The sequence below is a fragment of the Oreochromis niloticus genome, linkage group LG3 (genome assembly GCF_001858045.2).
Source record: "Oreochromis niloticus isolate F11D_XX linkage group LG3, O_niloticus_UMD_NMBU, whole genome shotgun sequence".
Taxonomy (NCBI): domain Eukaryota; kingdom Metazoa; phylum Chordata; class Actinopteri; order Cichliformes; family Cichlidae; genus Oreochromis; species Oreochromis niloticus.
The window spans coordinates 31,526,446-31,546,447 of record NC_031967.2 but is presented as its reverse complement, the minus strand read 5'-3'; the positions used below and the strand labels follow the sequence as shown (position 1 = coordinate 31,546,447).

Sequence of the window (20,002 nt, the reverse complement as noted above, 5' to 3'; positions counted from 1 at the left end):
CTCGTAATGTAGAGACATGTCGGGTGCCTGGAAGCGTAATATATTGACGATTTGTCACCTAGCGTAAAATGTTAGAAAGTGAGTAAAGTGAGAAGGTGTTGATTCTCCTCACCTCTGAGATCAACAAGGCATTTTCAGACCATTCTCTGTAAATCCTAGAGATGGTTATGTGGAAACATCCCAGCAGATCAGCCCATGTGACAGCAACAACCATGCCAAGTGTCAAAGTCACCATGTCAAAGTCACTTACATCTCTATTTAAAGCAAACAACTGGGCACTGATGTTCCTGTTTGACAGTAGGCACTTTATTTGAGCACAAAATAACACAAAGGAGCATTATTTTTAAAAGGCACAAGGCAATCAGCAGAACTTTACATGTACATTCTTCAGTTGGTATCAAATGTGATTTTAAGAAAAGGAAAAGGCTATGTGTTGAACAGTATCTACATTCATAAACTGCTTTAATGGAGAACTGTTTGTTTCACTGATCCCTGTGATGAGAATCAGTTTGTAGTGTATTAACATGTCATTTTTTATAAGCTAAAAGACATATATGAGCAGAAACAATCATGAACGAAAATCTCCACCTCGTGACTGTAGTGTACCAGTGACCTCATAATCTCAGATTCAGACAGTGATAGTTTCATACGCTGCAAGCCTAAGAAATAAATTCATCAATGTAGCTGATTTGTCAGAGTGGGGACTTGGAAACAAGCTTTATCTAACACTAACAACACACTAGTAGCTGCTTCATAATGAAGTCTAAGATTTATGTTGTCTATGTGCACTTGATTCATTTCAGCTCAGTGTAAGTCTGCTGCTGTTTAGTTGCTCTCTGTTTCAATGAGTATGTCCTGTGCTACACTCTGTGTGTGAAGCAGAGTGTAGCAGAGGAGTGAAAACCATGGTAGCCGACTTGAGGAAAATACAGTACGCTACTGTCACTGTAATAAAAAGTTTCCAACTAGTGCTAATCCATCTAAATTCTTTGCTCGTGATGATAGTTTGCTACAGGAACTGTAAACTTTTTCATGCGCTCAGGGATTTTTTTTTCTCTACTCTGACTGGCAGGAACAGAATACTCTCTCTGCTATGAGACTGTCTGATTCACAAATTCAGCCCTGCATTGTCTTCACACAGTGGGGTCTAATGCTGATCTTGTTTGTGTTCACAGAAATCTTGTGAGTAAGTGATGTTTGTGATGTTGTGATGTGATGTTTGCATCAATTTAGGACATGGAGCGATTACTTTCTTGGGAAAAATTCTAAATGTGTAATTTGGTGGTAGAGTGGGTCACCGCCTCATCCAGTCTGCATGTTAATGCATCCTTGGGAACTCAAAGCACATTCACTCTTGTACTCTTAGTTAAGCTAGCACTGGAAAGGAAATGTGTTCAATTTTGGAAAGAAGAGAATTATATGTGAGGTTTTGGATGAAAGCTTAGTCAGCCAGCTGATTATGAGATTGCTTGTTTCACATCCTTGGAAAACGCAGGCATGCAGGCAAAGCATAAACAGCACTTGTTCTGCTTTTGTGCAAAACATTTAATGTTTAATTATGCAAGCGGTGCTGCTTAGTGACAACTGATACAAATCTGCATAGCGGCGCGCATCAAAGTCAGAAATAGAAGCAGCGATTTAAAAAAAGCACTCTGCTGTTTTCAGACGCTTGTTTGGCATATGTTTCGACTTATTGCGTAACAGTGATTGTCTTTTATTTGTAAGATATTCAAATATGTACACAGTTCCAGTCTTCTGCAGTGGGGGAAATTTGCCTGTCCTCACCTCCTCGAGGGCTGTTTCAGTGCTTGCAATAAAATATAAATGTTTGAGTTCTGACAAGTACGCCTGTGCAGACATAAAGAAATTTGGGGGATCTGGTTGTGTTTATCCTCTTCAGTTGCCGTGTTCAATCAATTTGCCAAATAATACAACACAGTATTTATCATTGTGTCAGTTCCCTGCAAAAACTGGCAAAAGGAACACTAATCTGGTCCTGATGAGTTGATAGAGTTAGTTGTTTCATGTCGGTGCCAACAGAGCACTGCGGCATATTTGCTGTGCATGTGGTACTCCACCAACATTTGGGGGCGTATTTCAAAATCTGCCAGTCACTTGAGCTGTTAAATAGACTTAAATTTGATTATTTCTTTAAGTGTCCTGCAACATGCAGCTATTTAATAGGCAACAGATGTTTCTTAGAGCTGGTGTTGAAACCAAATTTAATGCCTGGGTTGCACCTGGGGAACAACTTGAACCATAGAAAATTAGCTAATTGGCAGGAACTGTGGTCAAATTATAACATATAATGGTCTCACTTGTGGTTCTGTGCAAAATCATTATGGTAACATGTTAAGATATGTAAGGTAGATGGTTGCTATGAATTTAAAACGCATGCTTCAAGTTCTTCCAAAATTTGGCTCTCAATGTGTGTTTTATGAGAAAGGATGCGTTCAGCTTGTTTATTAGTGTCCAAAAGGTTTATTTTGTCGGGGAATCACGACCTCAGACCCTTAATTACAGCTACAACCTCACCGGGATCAAAACAGGAGCTTGAAGGTGGTGTTTTCCCCACCCTGTGTAAAGCCAAGACTGGAGAAGCTGTTGTGTTTGGACACCCAGTCTGTCAAACTGAAACTGGACTCGTGAAGCCCTCCCCTTGAAAATATATATCTATGTTCAGCACGCCACGCTGCTTGCAAAATATAAACACAGCATGAATCTTGGATGGGAGCTCGAAACAGAGCATAGCTGGAAAAGATCTCAACGCTGACTTACATGAGGTCTAGATTTTCGAGTGCCCCACGGTGATGGCTTAGTTTCTCTTTCCAGGTCTTGTAGAGAGCAAGAGATGGACAATTTGTCTGACTCGTGGTCTGGCAGTTTCAAGAGCAATGCTTTCAACTGTTGTCCAAAACCACTTTTGTGCATTTTTGTGCGTAACCACTCACACACACACACACATATACACACACAGAAAAACAGACAAGATCTGATTTCAAACAAAAAGCAATATTTTACCAAAACACATCAAAAACAGGCCTTGCTCAATAATAAGAACTGAACTGCAAAGGTAAACATCGCGGGGTGGTGATGCTTTATCTTTCACAATGCAACAGATTTAACTAAACACGTGTTGGATTGTCAGCAGACCACACATATATATCTTCTCTTCCTATCTCACAATACGACCCTTCTAATTACCATCTGCTTGGTGAGTAGCATTTACATATGATAAACTTTGGTTTTACTTTAAGTCGCCTCATCAATTTGAACTTTATGCTCTTGCTTTCTCCTGCACTATACTTTCAATCCTGCCAATATTCACCAAAATAGCAACCATGTTGTATTTAGTAAGGCTTAGAAGTCGTAATTGAGACCATAAACACATCAGGAATGTGTTTAGAGTGGCTGCAGATAAGTTAAAAAGTTAGACTTTTTGCTCATTGGCCTCCATACAATCTGACTTCTTTTTGCAACCGCAAGAGTCGCCCCCTGCTGGACATTAGTAAAAATGTAGGTTTAAGGCACATGAACGTTATGTCCATCTTAAGTCCAACACATAAAAGAGTGACCACAACCACAAGACCAGACAGTGGCAACACCTAGTCTTTGATTCATTTCAAGTCCTAACATTTTGTCACTGTTTTACATTACTATCGTGTTAGTTAATATTTCTGTGATAACCTTGAGTAGTTTGGGGAAAGCTTTTTTTATGGATCCAGTGATGTACTCTGAGTTTAGGACCGACTATTGTTGCTCATCTGCCTAGTAAAATCCAATGACTTGGATTTATTTCGCCCCAACCAAACACCATCTGATGTAGATGTTTTGCGTTACTTGGATGATTTGTTGTGACATTACCCCACAGTGTGCTGACAAGCTCATGGTTTTTATGTTTTTTTAAATGATAAACTAAAGCAGCATGTGTCCTTATTTATACATTATCTAACAGAAAGTGAAGTGCGGAGAGACGAACACACTCACTCTGCAGGGTACTACACATGAAAAACATTTTAGCTTCAGAAATTTAATTAACCAACCAGCAGGAGTAACGAGTGTGTACACAGAAATGTAATGAAATGATCTGTGAATCAAATCATAACAGAACTGTTCAATTACTTGCAACATATGGATCTCTGAAGTCTTTGGCTTCAGTATAATGAATACATTAGGACAATAGGACAATAATTTATGGATGGAAAAGTGACTTTACATGACATAAACTTCTCAGTTATCATCTTTTGACCCTTTAGAGGGGAACCTAAATGGTAAATATTAATATAACTGCTGAAACATTTTAAATCACTATGCACAACAAAGCTAAATGCTGAAATATGTTATTTTATAATCCTTTCTGTTAAATAACATTGTTTTTGCCTGACAATTGTAAAACCTAAGTTAGCATAACACAAAAAATAAACATGGACCACGACTTTTCCCAATGCTCACTAATTGCTCACAAATAGCCTGTCTTCTATACTGTGATTTTATTAAGCTGCTACTATTAAACATTTGAAAAGTTTCAATGCAGCTTCTTATCAGTTCTGCTGTTTCCCATACCTATGCTAATCTAAGCTAATTATCTACTAGCTATAGCTAGCTACACCCCAGTCATACAGGCCTAGAGAATGACCGCTGTGGCAGCAACAAGTAAAAATGTGAAATCCCCAGTATGTTATTGAGTGGTTCATGGAGGTTCCTGGTAGTCACTATGTGAAACTGGCTACCAAGAAGGTGTTGCACTAAAAACCTTGTTAGCAGATTGCTGCTGCTGCACGGGAGACACTGACTTGTCTGCAAACCTTCGCCAAATAGTCACCAAAAGGCAATGTAATTAAGGAAAGTACAACACAAAGACAGTTCTCCGTCAAAGTAAAAGATGCATCTTTTGAAACACATTGGTTATAGCAGCAAAGCACAACATTTACTTAGTTAACTTTCTACATTTCTGGTTTGAATCATATATTTTTAACTTTTACTAAGGCTTGGCCAGTAATTGGAACATGTTTGCAGATATTTCTGCAACTTTCCTGCAAATTATCGGCAACTTCAGTCTACTAGCAACCAAAGCAATCACACAGGTTTTTGTGCAGCACTCTCTAGCCACCGAGTTGTCAGGGTATTTCTGACTGGTCTCTAGGCCTGTCTGGCTGACAGTTTAGTTGGCAGAAAGTAAAATTTTAGCTTTACCACAAATATCTTTCCACATCAAACCCAGATAATGCCAAAATCTTGGTTAATGGCTGACCTAATTGTTGAAGTTACCATATATTATTTTAACTGGAATATAACTTGACTTCATACAGGAAGCGTTAGAGCATAAGAAGCATGTGCAGGTGTGTGCCACCCAGCAAAAATGAAGCTTCAAACAGTAATTTTAATGCAATATGAGATTTACCTTTAATTTTGTGATTTGAGCAGAAAAATAAACCAGCTCTGTTGCTGTGTTTCATAGCACGCCTGACAAAACTACATTATAACATAGCCTTCTTCAGGGTATGCATACAACGATGTCCTGTGCTGTATGGGAAGGAGGGGCTTAGTCTGGATGTTACCCTATCAAATATGTGCTTGAGTGTACAAAGTGTACAAAGCAAACTTAAGGTCACATTCGCAAATAAACACACGTGAAAGACATTTTTTTTTTACCCCATTTTCTGAATGGTCTATGTGAACCAAGCCCTTTGAACAAACATATATTCTTGTGTGCGCACCCTCGCTCTATGCCAGATCACTGACAATTACCAGATGGCACAGGGAGGCTAGACAGCCCAGATTAATCAGGGCATATGTCTTCACGCTGGATGTGACATTGGATGATGTGTGTGTCTGCATAGCGCAGGCTAGCCTGGATGTAGTGTGAGGTGATGTGTGTACTTTTTTATGCGCATACAGAGAAAAAAAGCATGTAGGGGTTGTGTCTGTGCTAGGCGGTGCATGGTTTATGTCTGCAAATATCCTCTCACTCGTTCCAAATCTTGGGTCTGTGTTCGCTTGACTTGGTGTGGGATCCTGTGTTTCAGATTTGTAGCATCTGAGTGTGTTTGAGAATACAGTTTCTGAACTGCTCATAATGTTTGCAATTGTTATGTGTATCCACCAGTGTTACTAAGTGACTGTCAGCCAATTTTAGTCAGCTGTTTGTGTTTCTGAATAAACAGTTTCAGCACCGATGCATTAAATTGGTTTCCATACCCTATTTCTTTCACTGTCGCTGAAGTCTACAATAATAACATAGCTGTGGTTGCATAATAAAAGTATTGTTTATCTTCCCTTAACCTGGGCACAGACTGCTTAACCAGCCTTTCTGCCAATCCAAATGCTTTACAGTTGTAGTCCTTCTCATAACCAGCAGGGGGCAAATCTCTTGTTGCAGAAACAGGTGTGAAGTCAGCAGGAAAATTATCCCGCTTCTCCCATGACGTCCGACCTCAGTAAACAGTCTCCCAGATGTTCCCAGATGCAAGCTGAAGATACCGACCATCACAATGCTAAACTCAAAGCTTAAGAATGTCCACAAACCAGTGGGTGACTGCTGTTCAAACTATCAAAATGTTCCTTTGGGTTTTTCTGCTAAACCCATGTTCTTGCTGAAGGTATGGATGTTTTGCATTCTGAGTGTCCAGATGGTGGTTAAAATGTTTAGCATGGAAAGCTGGGTTACCTAGCTTAAGGGCAGGATCACCAATCATTTTTCAGCAAGTAGGAGGACGATATGTTCCATTCTAGCTAGCACCGAGGAAGCTTCTATTGGCTTTACAAGGGGTCGCCACAGCGGATGCATCCACATTTTTGATTTGGCACAGATTTTTAGGCTGGATGCCCTTCCTGATGCAACCCTCCCAGGGATCTCTACCTTTTGTGTGCTAGATACTAGAATTTTCTTTTTCTTTTTTTAACTCATGCATTTTTTTGGTGTTGAGACTTGACGGGTTTTATATTTTCCCCAAATGCAGAAGCTAGAGCAACAATTACAGTGAAAGAAAGCATAGAAAAACGTGCTTGTGTGAATAGGTGTGAATGGGTGCATGAGGCAAGCGGTATAAAGCCCTTTGAGTGCTCAGAGTAGACAAGCACTATATGAGAACCAGTCCATTTACTAAATGCTGCAGTCGTTTTAGGTAAGTGCACATTTTGCCATGTTCAAGTTGAGCTACTACCCTGCAAAGATAATGCAATACACCAATAACTATGTTAACTCCATGTATCCAAAATGAGATTTTTATGTTAAGGAACCAATGATCATTGCAGTGAAAACAACAACTCCATGTAACCCACCCTAAATGTCACTTTAATCCATGCTCTCTGTGATTGTGAAACTAGACTATTTGCATGTGTTTCTGTCATCTTCTTCTCACATTGTTGCTTTGTGGTTGGTTGCATAACTGCTCCATGAACTCAAATATAATGCAGCTTCACAGGTTGGACAAGATAGATAAAATAGTTAACATGAAAAGATGAGAGAAGGAATAAAGGGAAAGAGAAAGAAGAGATATCAACCAGGCAGAGTGGTCAGGCTGCATACTACCCACAGCATCGCTCCTTTAATCTTTCAGTGCCGGGCTAATTCTTATTGGCGTTTACAAGATTTCTCCCTCCTTGTTTTCACTTCTTCTTGGCTTGCAGACTCCTCTTCACAAAGCTCTTGGCTCTTTCTACAGTTTGTCACAGAGGCAATCTTCTTCCTCCACTAAAAGTCTTTACATAAAATCCACAGTTTTAGTGTTTCGCAAGTAGGAAGTCTTTAGATTCCCCAAGTGGTTTTAAGTCCAGTCAAAGGTAAAATAAAAATGAATTACTTTTAAAATCACCACAGTCCATTGTGTAAATCTCATTCTCAGCCATACATATGTACAGAACTCCCATCGCACACTTAAAAAAAAAGTTTTTGCTTTGGTTTGATTGTTTCATTTTCTTCTGCAGCCGTTCAGTCTTTACTCGCATCTTTGATGTAGAGACTAAAGTTTTTATTCTGTGTAAATTCTTCAAATCCAAATCCAAGGGTTTAATTTTTCCCCATAAAAAGGTCAAAGACATTTTCACACATGCAGGGTTGCGTTATGTTGAGATCTAGATAACAAGGTGGACTAATTTCTGAACTTCATCTATCTGGAAGGTTGTGATTTTATTTTTTTCCTGTGGCAAATTCCCCCTTAAGAATCAACTGTAAATCAAAGTCCTCACATTTATTTATTTTTCATAATTGCACGTCTTTTATCTTGAAGTCTTGGTTTCTCTTGATCGAGAGATTGGAAAGGCAAATCCACTGCGCTCTTGCAGCATTCTTTACTCACGTAGATCTTTCAAACCCCAGTTCTTCCATCCTTCAGTGCATCTGCCCAAGCAAACACTGAAGATCCAGACCTCCATCTCCCTCTTCTGTCTATAGGACCATTTTCCCCCAATCAGTGGATATTCAAAAGGCCCCAAGCTCTCCAGCCCGTCTGTTTATCCATCCATTGTCCCATCGCTTCTTTTTTTTTCTCCAATCCTTTCCTCTCAGAGGTCCAGACGGAAGGCGCCAAAGTAGCTTGCAGATTCTTCTGCATTTACCATGGTGGGGGAAGAGACAGAGACGAAGATCTCGTCACCGGCCCTCAGTTCGAACAGTCCTCCCTGGTAAACGGAGTGTAGGGCGTACTCAGCGTCCGGAGCCCAGCATTTGGTTCCCACACCTTTCAGAAGCTGGAAAAAAAGAACAAAGAAGAGAAAATTATGCTAGTGCTAATGAAAGTGCTGAAAGGTACAAATACTTCAGCGTGATCTTTGATTGTTTTAGGAAAACAGAGATGCTGTACCTGTATGGGGCTTGGGTAGGAAGTTTTCTTGTAGACGCACTGCACCAGTTGGTGGCTGACGCTGCGCTGGTCCCCCTCATTTGCAGATGGGGATGGATAACGGAAATACACCTGGACAAAGGTGGAAATAAGTTAATGCAGTGAGCTGTTTTTTGTTCTTTTTCCTCTTTGACGTGCCCTTGTTTTTGACAGAAAAACAGGTTGAATACAAATCCAATCCAATTCAATTCAACTCAGTTTTATTTATACAGCACCAAATCACAACAACAGTCAATCATCATCATGCAATCCAATTATAATTGTTGTGAGCAACAATTAATGGTTAATAAATTGTATATAAATTGAATATACAATGGTCACAGACACCTTTATTCAGCAGCTATCACTACAAGGTTAATTAATGACAAATTTCTGTGGCTAGCAAAGTGCTTGGAGCATCTCCATCTGCGAGTTTGACTTAAATCTCAAAAAAGAGCTTTTTTCTAAACTTACCACGTGTAGTGTTTTTGTTCTAAGTGATGAAAGGTATTAATATGGGGGATTGCTGTAAAACTGAAGTTTTCATACAATGGTGTGTAATAGTCTTTTCACAATCTGGCACTTCATGAACAGAAAGAAAAGTGTGAAGCCCCTGTTCACAACTGGGCAAATAGACAAGTACATCACAGTCTTTAGATTTTAGAAATAGATGTTTCAGCTTCAATAAACGGTACACATGAGAGATGATTAAATAGTTTACTACCTCCTGATTGTTCTGACTAAACTGCATAGCTTTCTCACCTGTGAGTACAGATAGTACCTCCCATCTTGGGGCACTCGGAGCTTCCCATTAGACAGGGTCATGTTGTGCAGGTGAGCTCCTAGGCTCTGATTGGCCCATGAGCGGACCAAATGGCGGCAGGACTGATGAAGACCTGGCATGATGCTCAGGGAGGAAGAAAACCCTGTTGGCAAAGATTAAAAAAGTGTCAAGAGACAAATTCTAAACAGAAGAGGGAAGAAAAATTGTCACATGGAGATGGAAAATAAAAGGAGTGGGGAAAAACAAACCAGCTAAAGCCTAGAAATCATAGATGGGATGTAATAAAAAAAGAAAATCAATACCAGCTTATATAAACTAAGCAAAGACACATATCAGTGAGTGTTTGCCCAAAGCTCAAAAGCGGCAGCAGCTGGCAAAATGAACCTTGAATAAATACGGTTTGTGACTCCAGAGTAGTGCTCTTCTTTCTTACAGCTGCCGAAGTTGAGCAATAGTTTGCGTTTTCCCCTAAAGCCCTTAAAATATTGAGAAACATCTGAAATACTGAGTTAAAAAAGATAAAATCCTGTGATAAAAAAGCACTTTTAATTACTTTTAACATTTTGGTGACCGATGTTTACATTACACAGTTGAGCCAGTTGCACCATGTCTATTGGACAATGCAGGCGATGTGGATTTTCCTTCTGACTACTCTGTAGCAGGGCACTCTGAAGTGCACATTCAAACTTGTACAATGGCCACTTATAGCAGAAGTGGCGATTTAATCTTTGGTTAAGCCTGTTTCACCGGTAAGAGGCACCAGCTTGAAGCCAAAGTCCTGTAAGATACAGGAAATACTGAATACTGCTGACTAGAACCATGTGTAGCAGTTTTCCTCACAGCAGAAATGAAACAAGGGATTTCTTGTGCACGCTGGCTTTATTTCCTCTGCAGCGTGTACTTGTGTGACTAGTGTGCAAATCTGAAACACTGCCATCAACAATAGAAGCTTAAGTCTATAACACTACAATGTAAATGCTGTGATTTATTAGCACATAACAATCACAGATACCTTAACTGAATAAACTCTTCCATCTGATCCAACGCTGAAAATGATTTACAACCCAGTAGTGCGAAAAACTGCAGTTCCTTTAGTGGCCACTTGAGGCTCCAAAAACAAGTCAGTTTCCAAAGACTTGCATTAAAAAACATGTTTACAGCCTGATACCAAAAACAGTGTTAGCTTTTCTCTTCATAAGAACTCCATGCTGGGTGAATTTTAATTTTAGAACGCATCCACCTGGATACTGAAGGGATGGGGGTACCATAACTTTAAATGAAAAGTTTTTCCAGAAGAGCGTCACCTCTGCTAGTCAATGAAGTGGACTGCACCATTGTGTACGTGTTGTTTTAGCAAGTACTATACGACAAATAATATGACTTACTGTATGGAACAAACCATCCAAGACGCGTGTTACTGACCTGTTGTCTGTGTGACAATCGTGACAACTTGCTCTTCAAGGCGCACTGAAATTGAAAACGGTAAACGGAGATGGTGTGCCTTTAAGTACAAGTTGCATTTTTTGAAACTTGTTGGCTGCACCTCTGCGGTGCAACTTTTACTTTGAATGTAAAAGTAAATGTATTGTACAGTTTTAGAAGTTGCACTGCTGCTCCGGTAGTAGTTAGCAAGTATTCGCAGACAAACATGACAAAAAATGCAGGAAACTGAGGCAGTTTGTCACAAAACAAATCAATTGCTTGGAGGTTTTTGGTGCAGCAACGTCCGTGCAACCAATTTCCAGCCAGGAACCATCAGAAACCCCCTGAGAACTAGTCAGGTAACACACAGTTGCAACTAGCAAATGGTGATGTCCAACATGGAGACAATTCACGTGCATAACTCACAATGTCTGCAAAATTTGCGCAAGCTTGTCTCCATTAACTGATATGTAAGCATGCTGTGCTTTTATCCACAAAAGGTACCTTAGAGCTCCAAACAAACCAACATGGCAGCAGCCAAAATACTAACCCTGAAGCTTCAAAATGGACAGTCCAAACCCAGATGGCGAAGTCATGGTGACTACTTCCATTTTTTTATGCTCTCAGTTGTAATTAGTTGGGTCATAGCTTGTGTGTGCCAGCGTGAAGCAGTTTTCTTCATGTGTAGGATAACCTCTCTATCTAAGAAACACCCATCGCGGATCAAAGTTCCTCCTGTATTTCCTTATGAGAAATCCAGGCTTAATGTGTGAACCTCACCCTCTTACACACACACAGGCTTTCTAGCTCTTGCACACACACAGCACATTTCTTACCCTTTGTCAACTCAATGGAAATAACATAAGGAAGCCTTTGCCAGATTGTCAACACCCTTCAGCTTGCACGACAGATTCAGATGAAACAATACCAAAGTCATGAGAAACACATTCCAACTTTAAATTCCATGTTTTATAACATGTGCGATTCTGATCTGTGAACTATATAAATATCTACTTTACTGCCACATACAGCATACTGGTAGACCTCACAGACTCAGCTTGAAACTTCAGTGTTTCTTAGTAAATGCCTCGGGCACACAGGAAGTGGTACGAAAAAGAGCAGCAGAGTAGACTTTAATGTGCTTCTAAACAAGCTACAGCGGAAAATGGAGAAGAAAATGTGATTTGTAACTTTAACAGATGGAATAACTTAATAATCCACCCATTCATCTTTTTTAATTGGCTATACAGATTGGCTACAGCCCTTCTACTGGTCCTATCTCGGCTATCATTGGGCAAAAGGTGGGGTACAGCCTGGACAGGTTGGCCTTCCATTACAGTTCACTAATTTTGATTAAATAAATAATCAAACATACATGTTTTTGGTTTCTGGGAAACCAGAGGCCCCAGTGTACACCAAAGAACTCAATAATAATAGATTTTATTTCTTTGTGAATAATTTTAATAAACAAAGCTTCCTAACAGGACTGTAGTGTGTGTAAATCTGAAAATAGCCACTGGGTGTGCGTGACAGTCACGGACTATACCGCTACATTTCTGCGGTCTAAGGAGCTTGGAAAGAAAAGCTCTAGACTTCTTTAAGTTTCTTGAAGATTTTTTGTCTTTCATCCAAGAAACTCCTTCAGATTTTTGTCTTTAGATGTTTTTTTAAACTTCATGAGCAGCTGCTCCTAATGCTCCTCAGTGTTCCTCAGTCTAATATTGAAATCATGAAAAATGGTTTCATCAGTGCTTTTTTGACAAATTCCTCCCTGCTCAAGCTGTGACATGTCAGCACTGCTCTGCTTTCAGAATAAATCAACAAGCTGTTGGTGATGTTCAGTCCAGATGTCTGCACCATGTAGGAACCAAAACTGTTTAGCTTATCGCTGGTTTTATCCATTCAACCTATAGTTTTGTGCATGCTCGGCACATCCAAAACATACGGCTCAGCGGCAAACCTTTCATTTTCCTCTCCGACTTCCCGAAATCTTTCGCCTAGATTAATGATGACCGCTGAAACACAGATGCCTCACCTTGAGAACTGGCGTCTCTGAGGGTCAAGTGGGCAGACGGCCTCTGGGTCACGGGGCTCATAAACTTTGACCCCGAGTTGTTGAAATTGTGAGGCATGGTTCTCGCCTCTAAGGGAGAAAGGGGATCAAAGAACATTAAAAAAGTTAGTGAGAAGGTGTGTGTCTGTCTGTGTGTGTTTGTGTGTGTGTCTGTAGACAAAGAAATGCTCACCAGTGAAGATGCGCTTTGAGATGATGCTATCTGCCACCTAAAAGAAAATACAGAAAAACATACAAGTCAACAAAAATGTGAGAATAAGAAAAAAAAAAAAAGGAATTGTTCACTTTATGCTGTTAAATGTAACAACTTAGCGTGACCTAAAAAAAAGGAATGTGCAAACTCACTGCCGGATAAAAAGTAGGTTAATGTAACATGGTGAGCTAGACTAGCTTGTTTCATCTGAGTAATGCAAATAACAAAGGATTATTCACACAGGGCTGGATAGGATACAGCTGATTCATCTAATGCCATCCAGAAAATTACTGGACATGTAAAACGATATAAAATTATAATATTTGTGTAAAAATCTAACATTCAAACTTTTGTTGATAAGTAAACTAAATCAGCAAAAATAAAGCAATTTTTAAAGTGTATTTTATTTTATTTTTGTATATTTTGTATACTTTTTGATTTTTGTCCTAAATTAAATCTCTATGTACTATTTACACGTTTTAAATCCATTTATTTATTTAAATTATTATATTTCTATTTTTCTACGCTTTTTTGAAGCATAATGAAACATTAGCAATAAGTTAATAAGACATAATTATTAGCTTAATTCCCTAATGCCTGACAGGGGATCAACTTAGGTCTGATGACTGTTGTAAATACACTGGCATAAACTAAAGTCACATGGACTTTCCATAGTGTTCCAGAGAGAGGCAAAACTGCTCATTTTAAGTTACATACGCGTAGTACATATTAAATAACTCAGAAAATGTGACTGTAAATAGCTTAATTGAATTTTTTCAGGAAATCAGAGTATCTCCAGTCACAGCTCTACATTGCATAGCCACAACATCCTTAAACTCTGCACGGAATCAGTCTTTAATTAATCATTAAAGCAATTACAACACCACCACCATAATGTCCACCATTAATGGTCCCATAAATCACTCCCACGCAAATGTTATCTGTAATTGGATAAAGTACAAAACACTAAGTGTATGTAAGTCAATTTAAAGATAAATGCACTGTATTGCACTGTAAGTGTTGCCTGTCAGTCCATTTCTTTCAGCTTTGTAACTGTTAATAAAGATTGGTTTGTCCAGCTAAAGTGAGAGTCGAAGGTGTTATTTAACTCTGAGTGTAAACTGAATCATTAACCTGCAGACAGAGCCAGTTTTATGGGTGTGAAGTGGCTGCAGTGAACACAGTTGTTTTGATTGTGTCGACTGTTCTGTAATAAACAAATTGATTCTGTAGTTGAGTAATATTTGTACAGCCCTAAAGCTGAAATGTGTCATGGTTGAGCTTCGCAATGTTTACGACAGCGTCCCAGCTTTGATTCAGATAGGAAAGAAAAGTTTGCTAAGAAAGGAAACTTTAAGGCGACAAACATTATTCTACGCACAAGACAAAAGCAGAAGTATTGAAATTACAACATGAATCATTGTGAATACATGAGATAAAGATAAAGATGTAAGTATTAGTTTTTTTTAAGTTTAGCTGCCAAAGGTAAAAGATATTTCCTTTTCTCACTGAAAAATCTTCAGTTGACCCAAAATGCTGCACTGAGAGCACTAACTGGGACTAGAGAGAGAGAGCATATTTCTCCCATTTTGGCTTTGTTTTGGCTCCCTGTTTAATCCAGAATCAAGTTTAATATATAAGATCTTGAATAATCTTAAAGACCTCATAGTACTGTACCACCCTATTAGAGCACATCACTCTAAGAATGCAGGCTTACTTGTTGTTCCTAGAGTATTTAAACGTAGAGGGAGGCAGAGCCTTCAGTTTTCAGGCCCCTCATCTGTATAAACAGCTCCAAATTTAGCTTTGGTAGACACACTCTTTCAAGATTAAGTTTTCCGTATAGTTATGCTGGATCAGGTGACCCTGAACCATCCCTTAGTTACGCTCCTAAAGACTGCTGGAGGACTTCCCATGATGCCATTAGCACTTCTCCTCCATTCCTTTCTTTCTTCCTTTATACGCCACTACTGCATGTCATTAACTTTTGTCATGGATTGCCTTTTGTCCTGTTTATTGCCTATGGTCTATTACCCCTCACTCCAAAACCAGTTGCAGCAGATGGCTGCCCCTCCCTGAGCCTGGCTCTGCTTCTTCCTCCCCACCATCGTAAAGTGCTAGCTAGTGGAGCTCTCCCACTAACATTGCAGGTCTTTACGTCACAACAAAGTACCTTGAGATGAATGTTGCTGTGAACTGGTATAATTAATCTGAATTATTTTGTTGTAGCTCAGCTAACTTTGGTGCACTTCTCTCTGTTAGAATGAGGGAGAAGGACCTGATCCTGATGAATGTCGACTACAGGAGAAAGAACATGGAACATTCAGCACATTTTCATCAGCGGGGAATGTGTGGAGAGGTTTCCGACTTAGTTTAGTTTTAAAATTAGAAAATACACTACATGCTCTTTTCTTCTTTCATTTTACACTCTCCTGTCTTTGTTTGCCTTCTTCCATCATCTCAGCTCTAAAATATAAACATTCTTTTTCTTCCGTCAACAGCACACACCTCCCCGCCGTCCAGTCTCTGGTTTATTTCTCCTGCTCCTCTCTATCATTTATGTTCCCAGCGAGTAGCTTTTGTTTCATCTTCCCCAGGTGTAGACACACCCAGGACCAAAATACAAACAACTGAAAAATTCAGAGAAAAAAGAAAAGAAAAGCAAACAACCAAAAAAACAAGCCGACCCTCAGCGGCACAAAGCGTGTTCTAGTAAGGTGTTTGGGCACCTCGTGCTGCCAGAACAGCTTCGGTGTGCCTTGGCATTGATTCCTCAAGTTCTGGAACATCAATCTAACAAATGATATTCCTTTATTTGGTGTTTTGATGATGTGGTGGAGAGTGCTGTCAAAAGCACGGGCCCAAAAATCTCCCACAGGTGTTAAACCGAATTGAAAGCTGGTGACTTAAAGCCAAAGCATATGATTCTCATCAAACCACTCGGTGGCATTGTCATCCTGGAGTCTGCCATGAGGATACAAGTGTTTTAAACTGATCTTTCTCTCTAAGGGAACAAGAAAGCCAACCCCTAACAGAGCCACCAAACCCCACCGGCAGGGGTCAAGGGTTTAAGTTCTTCCTTTAATTTGTCACGCACACACACACAGATGCGTTTTGTCTCTCACACACACTCAGTAAATCTTCTTCTCCCACACACTCTCATGCTAATGCTTTCTCATCTGACTCTTGTTCCTTTTTTTTGTCTCTCCCACTTTGTAAATCAAGCTTCAGTTGCCTTTTGTGCATGAAATAGATTTCCCTTAACTTTAACTTACTTATCGTACTTTTAATTTATAATTCCTTTTACTTCTTTCCCCCCCTTTTACCTCTTCTCCCCCCCCTTTCTACTACATGTCTGCCCACTTTGTCCACCTGTTGGGCTCATGTGGTCAATCTGAAGTGCCCCAAAGCACGGCACTGAGCTCCTATTGGAATAAATCTCTGCGATTAATTTGCAGAAATACCACAATATCCTGAATATGATTAATTCCATTTTTAATGGTCACCCAGCTGCCCACGTGATGCTATTCTTGGCAGCGGGATTGTTTCTCCTGCACTGAACACTCAGCTCAACCTGCAAATTGAACATGATCGCTCTGGGATTCAGTGTGTGTGTGTGTGTGTGTGTGTGTGTGTGTGTGTGTGTGTGTGTGTGTCAGTGCGACACCACCGCCTGTGTATATCCTATGTACTCTAAGGGGGGAACACAATATAGAAAAGTGCAACACAGAGTGTCGGCTCGTCTCGCTCGGCGTAGCGTGCCTGTCTCTGCCTAACGTTCCTCGGGTCCTAAAACCAGAAAATTACCCCCACACACACTTAAAGAGAGAAAATTGCCAACAGATTTTCTGCCCTGCATGTGGCTGCAGTTGAAGAAAGAAAGGGAAAAAAAAACAGCCCAGAAAAACACAGTCTTTCAGAAGCTTTCAAGCTCGTTCAGGGCAACTCTGGAGCAACATGTTTTCATTATGTCTGCTGTCTCTAATGCTTAAACTATCACTTTGGAAACTATGGGATGGCTACAGCGTGACATCACCTACATGCACAATGCTGCACACAGGATTGGAAGGTTTCAGTGGCATCCTGAAGGATTTTGGACCAGCAGCGCTTTTAAATGTGAAACCAGTGTCACTTGGAGTTATAGTGCTTTGTTTTCTTTACTGCCATCTGGTTTGTATTTACAACCTTCTGTATGCAGTTATATATGCTCACTGGCCACTTCATTAAGGTTTCAACTGCTCACTAATGCAATCAGCCAATCACATGGCAGCAACTGCATGCATTTAGGTATATAGGCATGGTCAATATGACCTGCTGAAGTTCAAATACTAAACAGGAAGTAAAGCTGAGGTAGGAAGTAATAATAATCGCTTATTACAACCAAGGTAAGCAGAAGAGTGTCTCTAAACAGACTGCAGGTCAATCCTTGAAGCAGATGGGCTACAGCAGCAGAAGACCACATTGGGTGCCATTGCTGTCAGCTAAGAACAGAACTGAGGCTACAGTTCACACAGACTTAATCATATTGGACAATATATTGGACTATTGGGGAAACATTGTCTGGCTTAATGAGTCTCAATTTCTGCTGCCACATTTGGATAGTACAGTCAGAATTCAGTGTAAACGACATGAAAGCATGGATCTATCGCGCCTAATAAAAACAAACCGGGGTACGAGTGGTGTAACGGTGTAGGGGATATTTTTCGACTGGGTTTTTGAACATGACAGTGTCACCAAATCTCGATCCAATAAAGCACCATTGGGGTGTTGTGTGTTTTGTGTACAAGGTATGAAAACTTGCTTGAAATAAATGGCAGACCCTGATGTGAAAAGATACAGCACATTTTAGATAAAAATGATTCCTGGGGGATTTTTCCATGAAGACATAAAACACACAACTGGCCGCGGTGAAAGTAAATCATGTTCTGAGTGGGGATGATTTTTCTTCCACTGTCCAAGTCCACTGTTATGAGAGTTAAGAAACACTTGCTGAAAAATGGCCTTTGAGGGAAGGAAAATGAGTTCTGACATCTTAAACATATAACATAAAAACACATCTAAGTGTTGTTCTGCATAAGTAAACACAATATTTCCCTCAGGTGAGCCGATCACATGAATTATACCTCAGTGGAAACTTGCATGAATTGTTTCCAGTATGATGAATTGGTAACAAAGGGAACTTTTTTCTTTCTTCCTTTCTTTTTTTTGGATTTTCCAACTTTCCACTCTGGTTGCAGCTTGAAGTCATTACTCTGCCCTTTTAATGAAAGGTTAATTATGGCTAGGATCAAGAGATAATTCTAGGTAATAGGGGTTTGTTGTAGGAGTAAAACAATTTGAATTATTTAATTGCACTTTTAAAAACAAATATCTTGATTAAATTAAAAGCTGGAAGCTGCATTTGGATTACTCTGGGACACACTTTAATTGGATGAAAAACATGGAAAAGTTTTGCACAGAATGCCATCCTGGTCTAGAATCGACAGGATACGAAAACTTCAGCATGCACACCTGTTCTTTAGCTGAGTTAAGGGCTGTTGTGGCCTTAAATGCAAGCAAATAAAAATAAGCCCTTACATTCCTAATTAGGTTTGATTGTTGCTAAAGGGCACATGTTTGATCACAGTTAGTTTGAACTGATCCTGTAATGACTGACATTATAAAATATTACCAGCATGCTAACATGCTAAGTGTCACACTGACATGGCAGTCATTCCTGGTATGAAACTATGGAAACTATTGGCAGCAGACCTCCAGCGTAGGGACGTTTCCATTTCAGGCTTCACTGTTGGAACAAGAAATAAAAAGAGACTTGGACCCATCGGTATAGAAGAAGACGTATCAAGATTGCACGATTACGAGAAGTGCTAACTTTGAAAAACATATCACAAAGTAGCTGAAAGCAGATACTGATACCAAAAATCATCCCCACATTGGAGGTGTCCAGCCAGCTGATTCACCAGTGACTCGTGCCCCTGATGCCACCTTGTAGACTTTGTTGCTCAGTCAGTTTGTGGCAATAACATTTCAAATATGGCCTTCAAAGTGTGTTTTCATGTCCATGTGCACAAACAAAGAAAAATGAATGTGCATGAATTCTCATCAGTTTTGCATTGAGACTGCTGTGAGAGGGTACAGACATACCAGAGATGACAATGCTGGTGCTTTAAAGGTTGAGGTAAAATATTTTTATGGACATTTCACTAAAAAACAAAAATGTCAACCTGTTTGTGGCACTAGGGAAGCAGTAAGTGGATTGCCTGTTTGTCTTCTGAGCAATCTAGGAACCCACTTTATCTTCTCTTAGCCACCTATCAGAGGATTGCTTCAGCCAATATTTTGGATCTCCAGGAATAAGACTTCCTGTTCCATCCACTGATCATTGTTTACAAATGTAAATAAATTTACAAAAGCAACTAAACAGCAAAATGATGGTCATAGAAAATCAGACAGCTCCTAGTCATATTTACATTTCAGCAAATAGGCTCCTTCTCATGTTTTGTATCTGCATGCAACCAAAGCCTGGTCAAACATGAGTGATATTACTGGGACTACAAACTGTAACCAGAAAGCTATAAATAGTTATTCATCCATGAGATCATAATTTTAAGTGGTGGTCACTCATTTAAAAAAAGGCAGTCAGACCAAATCAACATATTTGCATCTATCTGTCATTATTTTTTGACTCATGTATGTCTGACACAGTATTG

At 39.7% G+C, this 20,002-nt stretch overlaps 1 protein-coding gene across 1 annotated transcript in view; it reads right to left on the bottom strand.

Annotated features, from left to right (window-relative positions):
* Positions 1 to 284: 284 nt before the first annotated feature.
* The window catches only part of tnfsf10l (TNF superfamily member 10, like), a 75,276-nt gene continuing 55,558 nt past the window's right edge, over positions 285 to 20,002 (bottom strand). The window contains exons 3-7 of the mRNA XM_003453932.5: positions 13,272 to 13,308; positions 13,061 to 13,168; positions 9,582 to 9,745; positions 8,802 to 8,912; positions 285 to 8,688 (exon numbers count right to left, since the gene is read on the bottom strand). Coding sequence (XP_003453980.2) covers positions 8,503 to 8,688; positions 8,802 to 8,912; positions 9,582 to 9,745; positions 13,061 to 13,168; positions 13,272 to 13,308 — 606 coding nt within the window. The 3' untranslated portion in view covers positions 285 to 8,502. The remainder of the gene's footprint in view (positions 8,689 to 8,801; positions 8,913 to 9,581; positions 9,746 to 13,060; positions 13,169 to 13,271; positions 13,309 to 20,002) is intronic.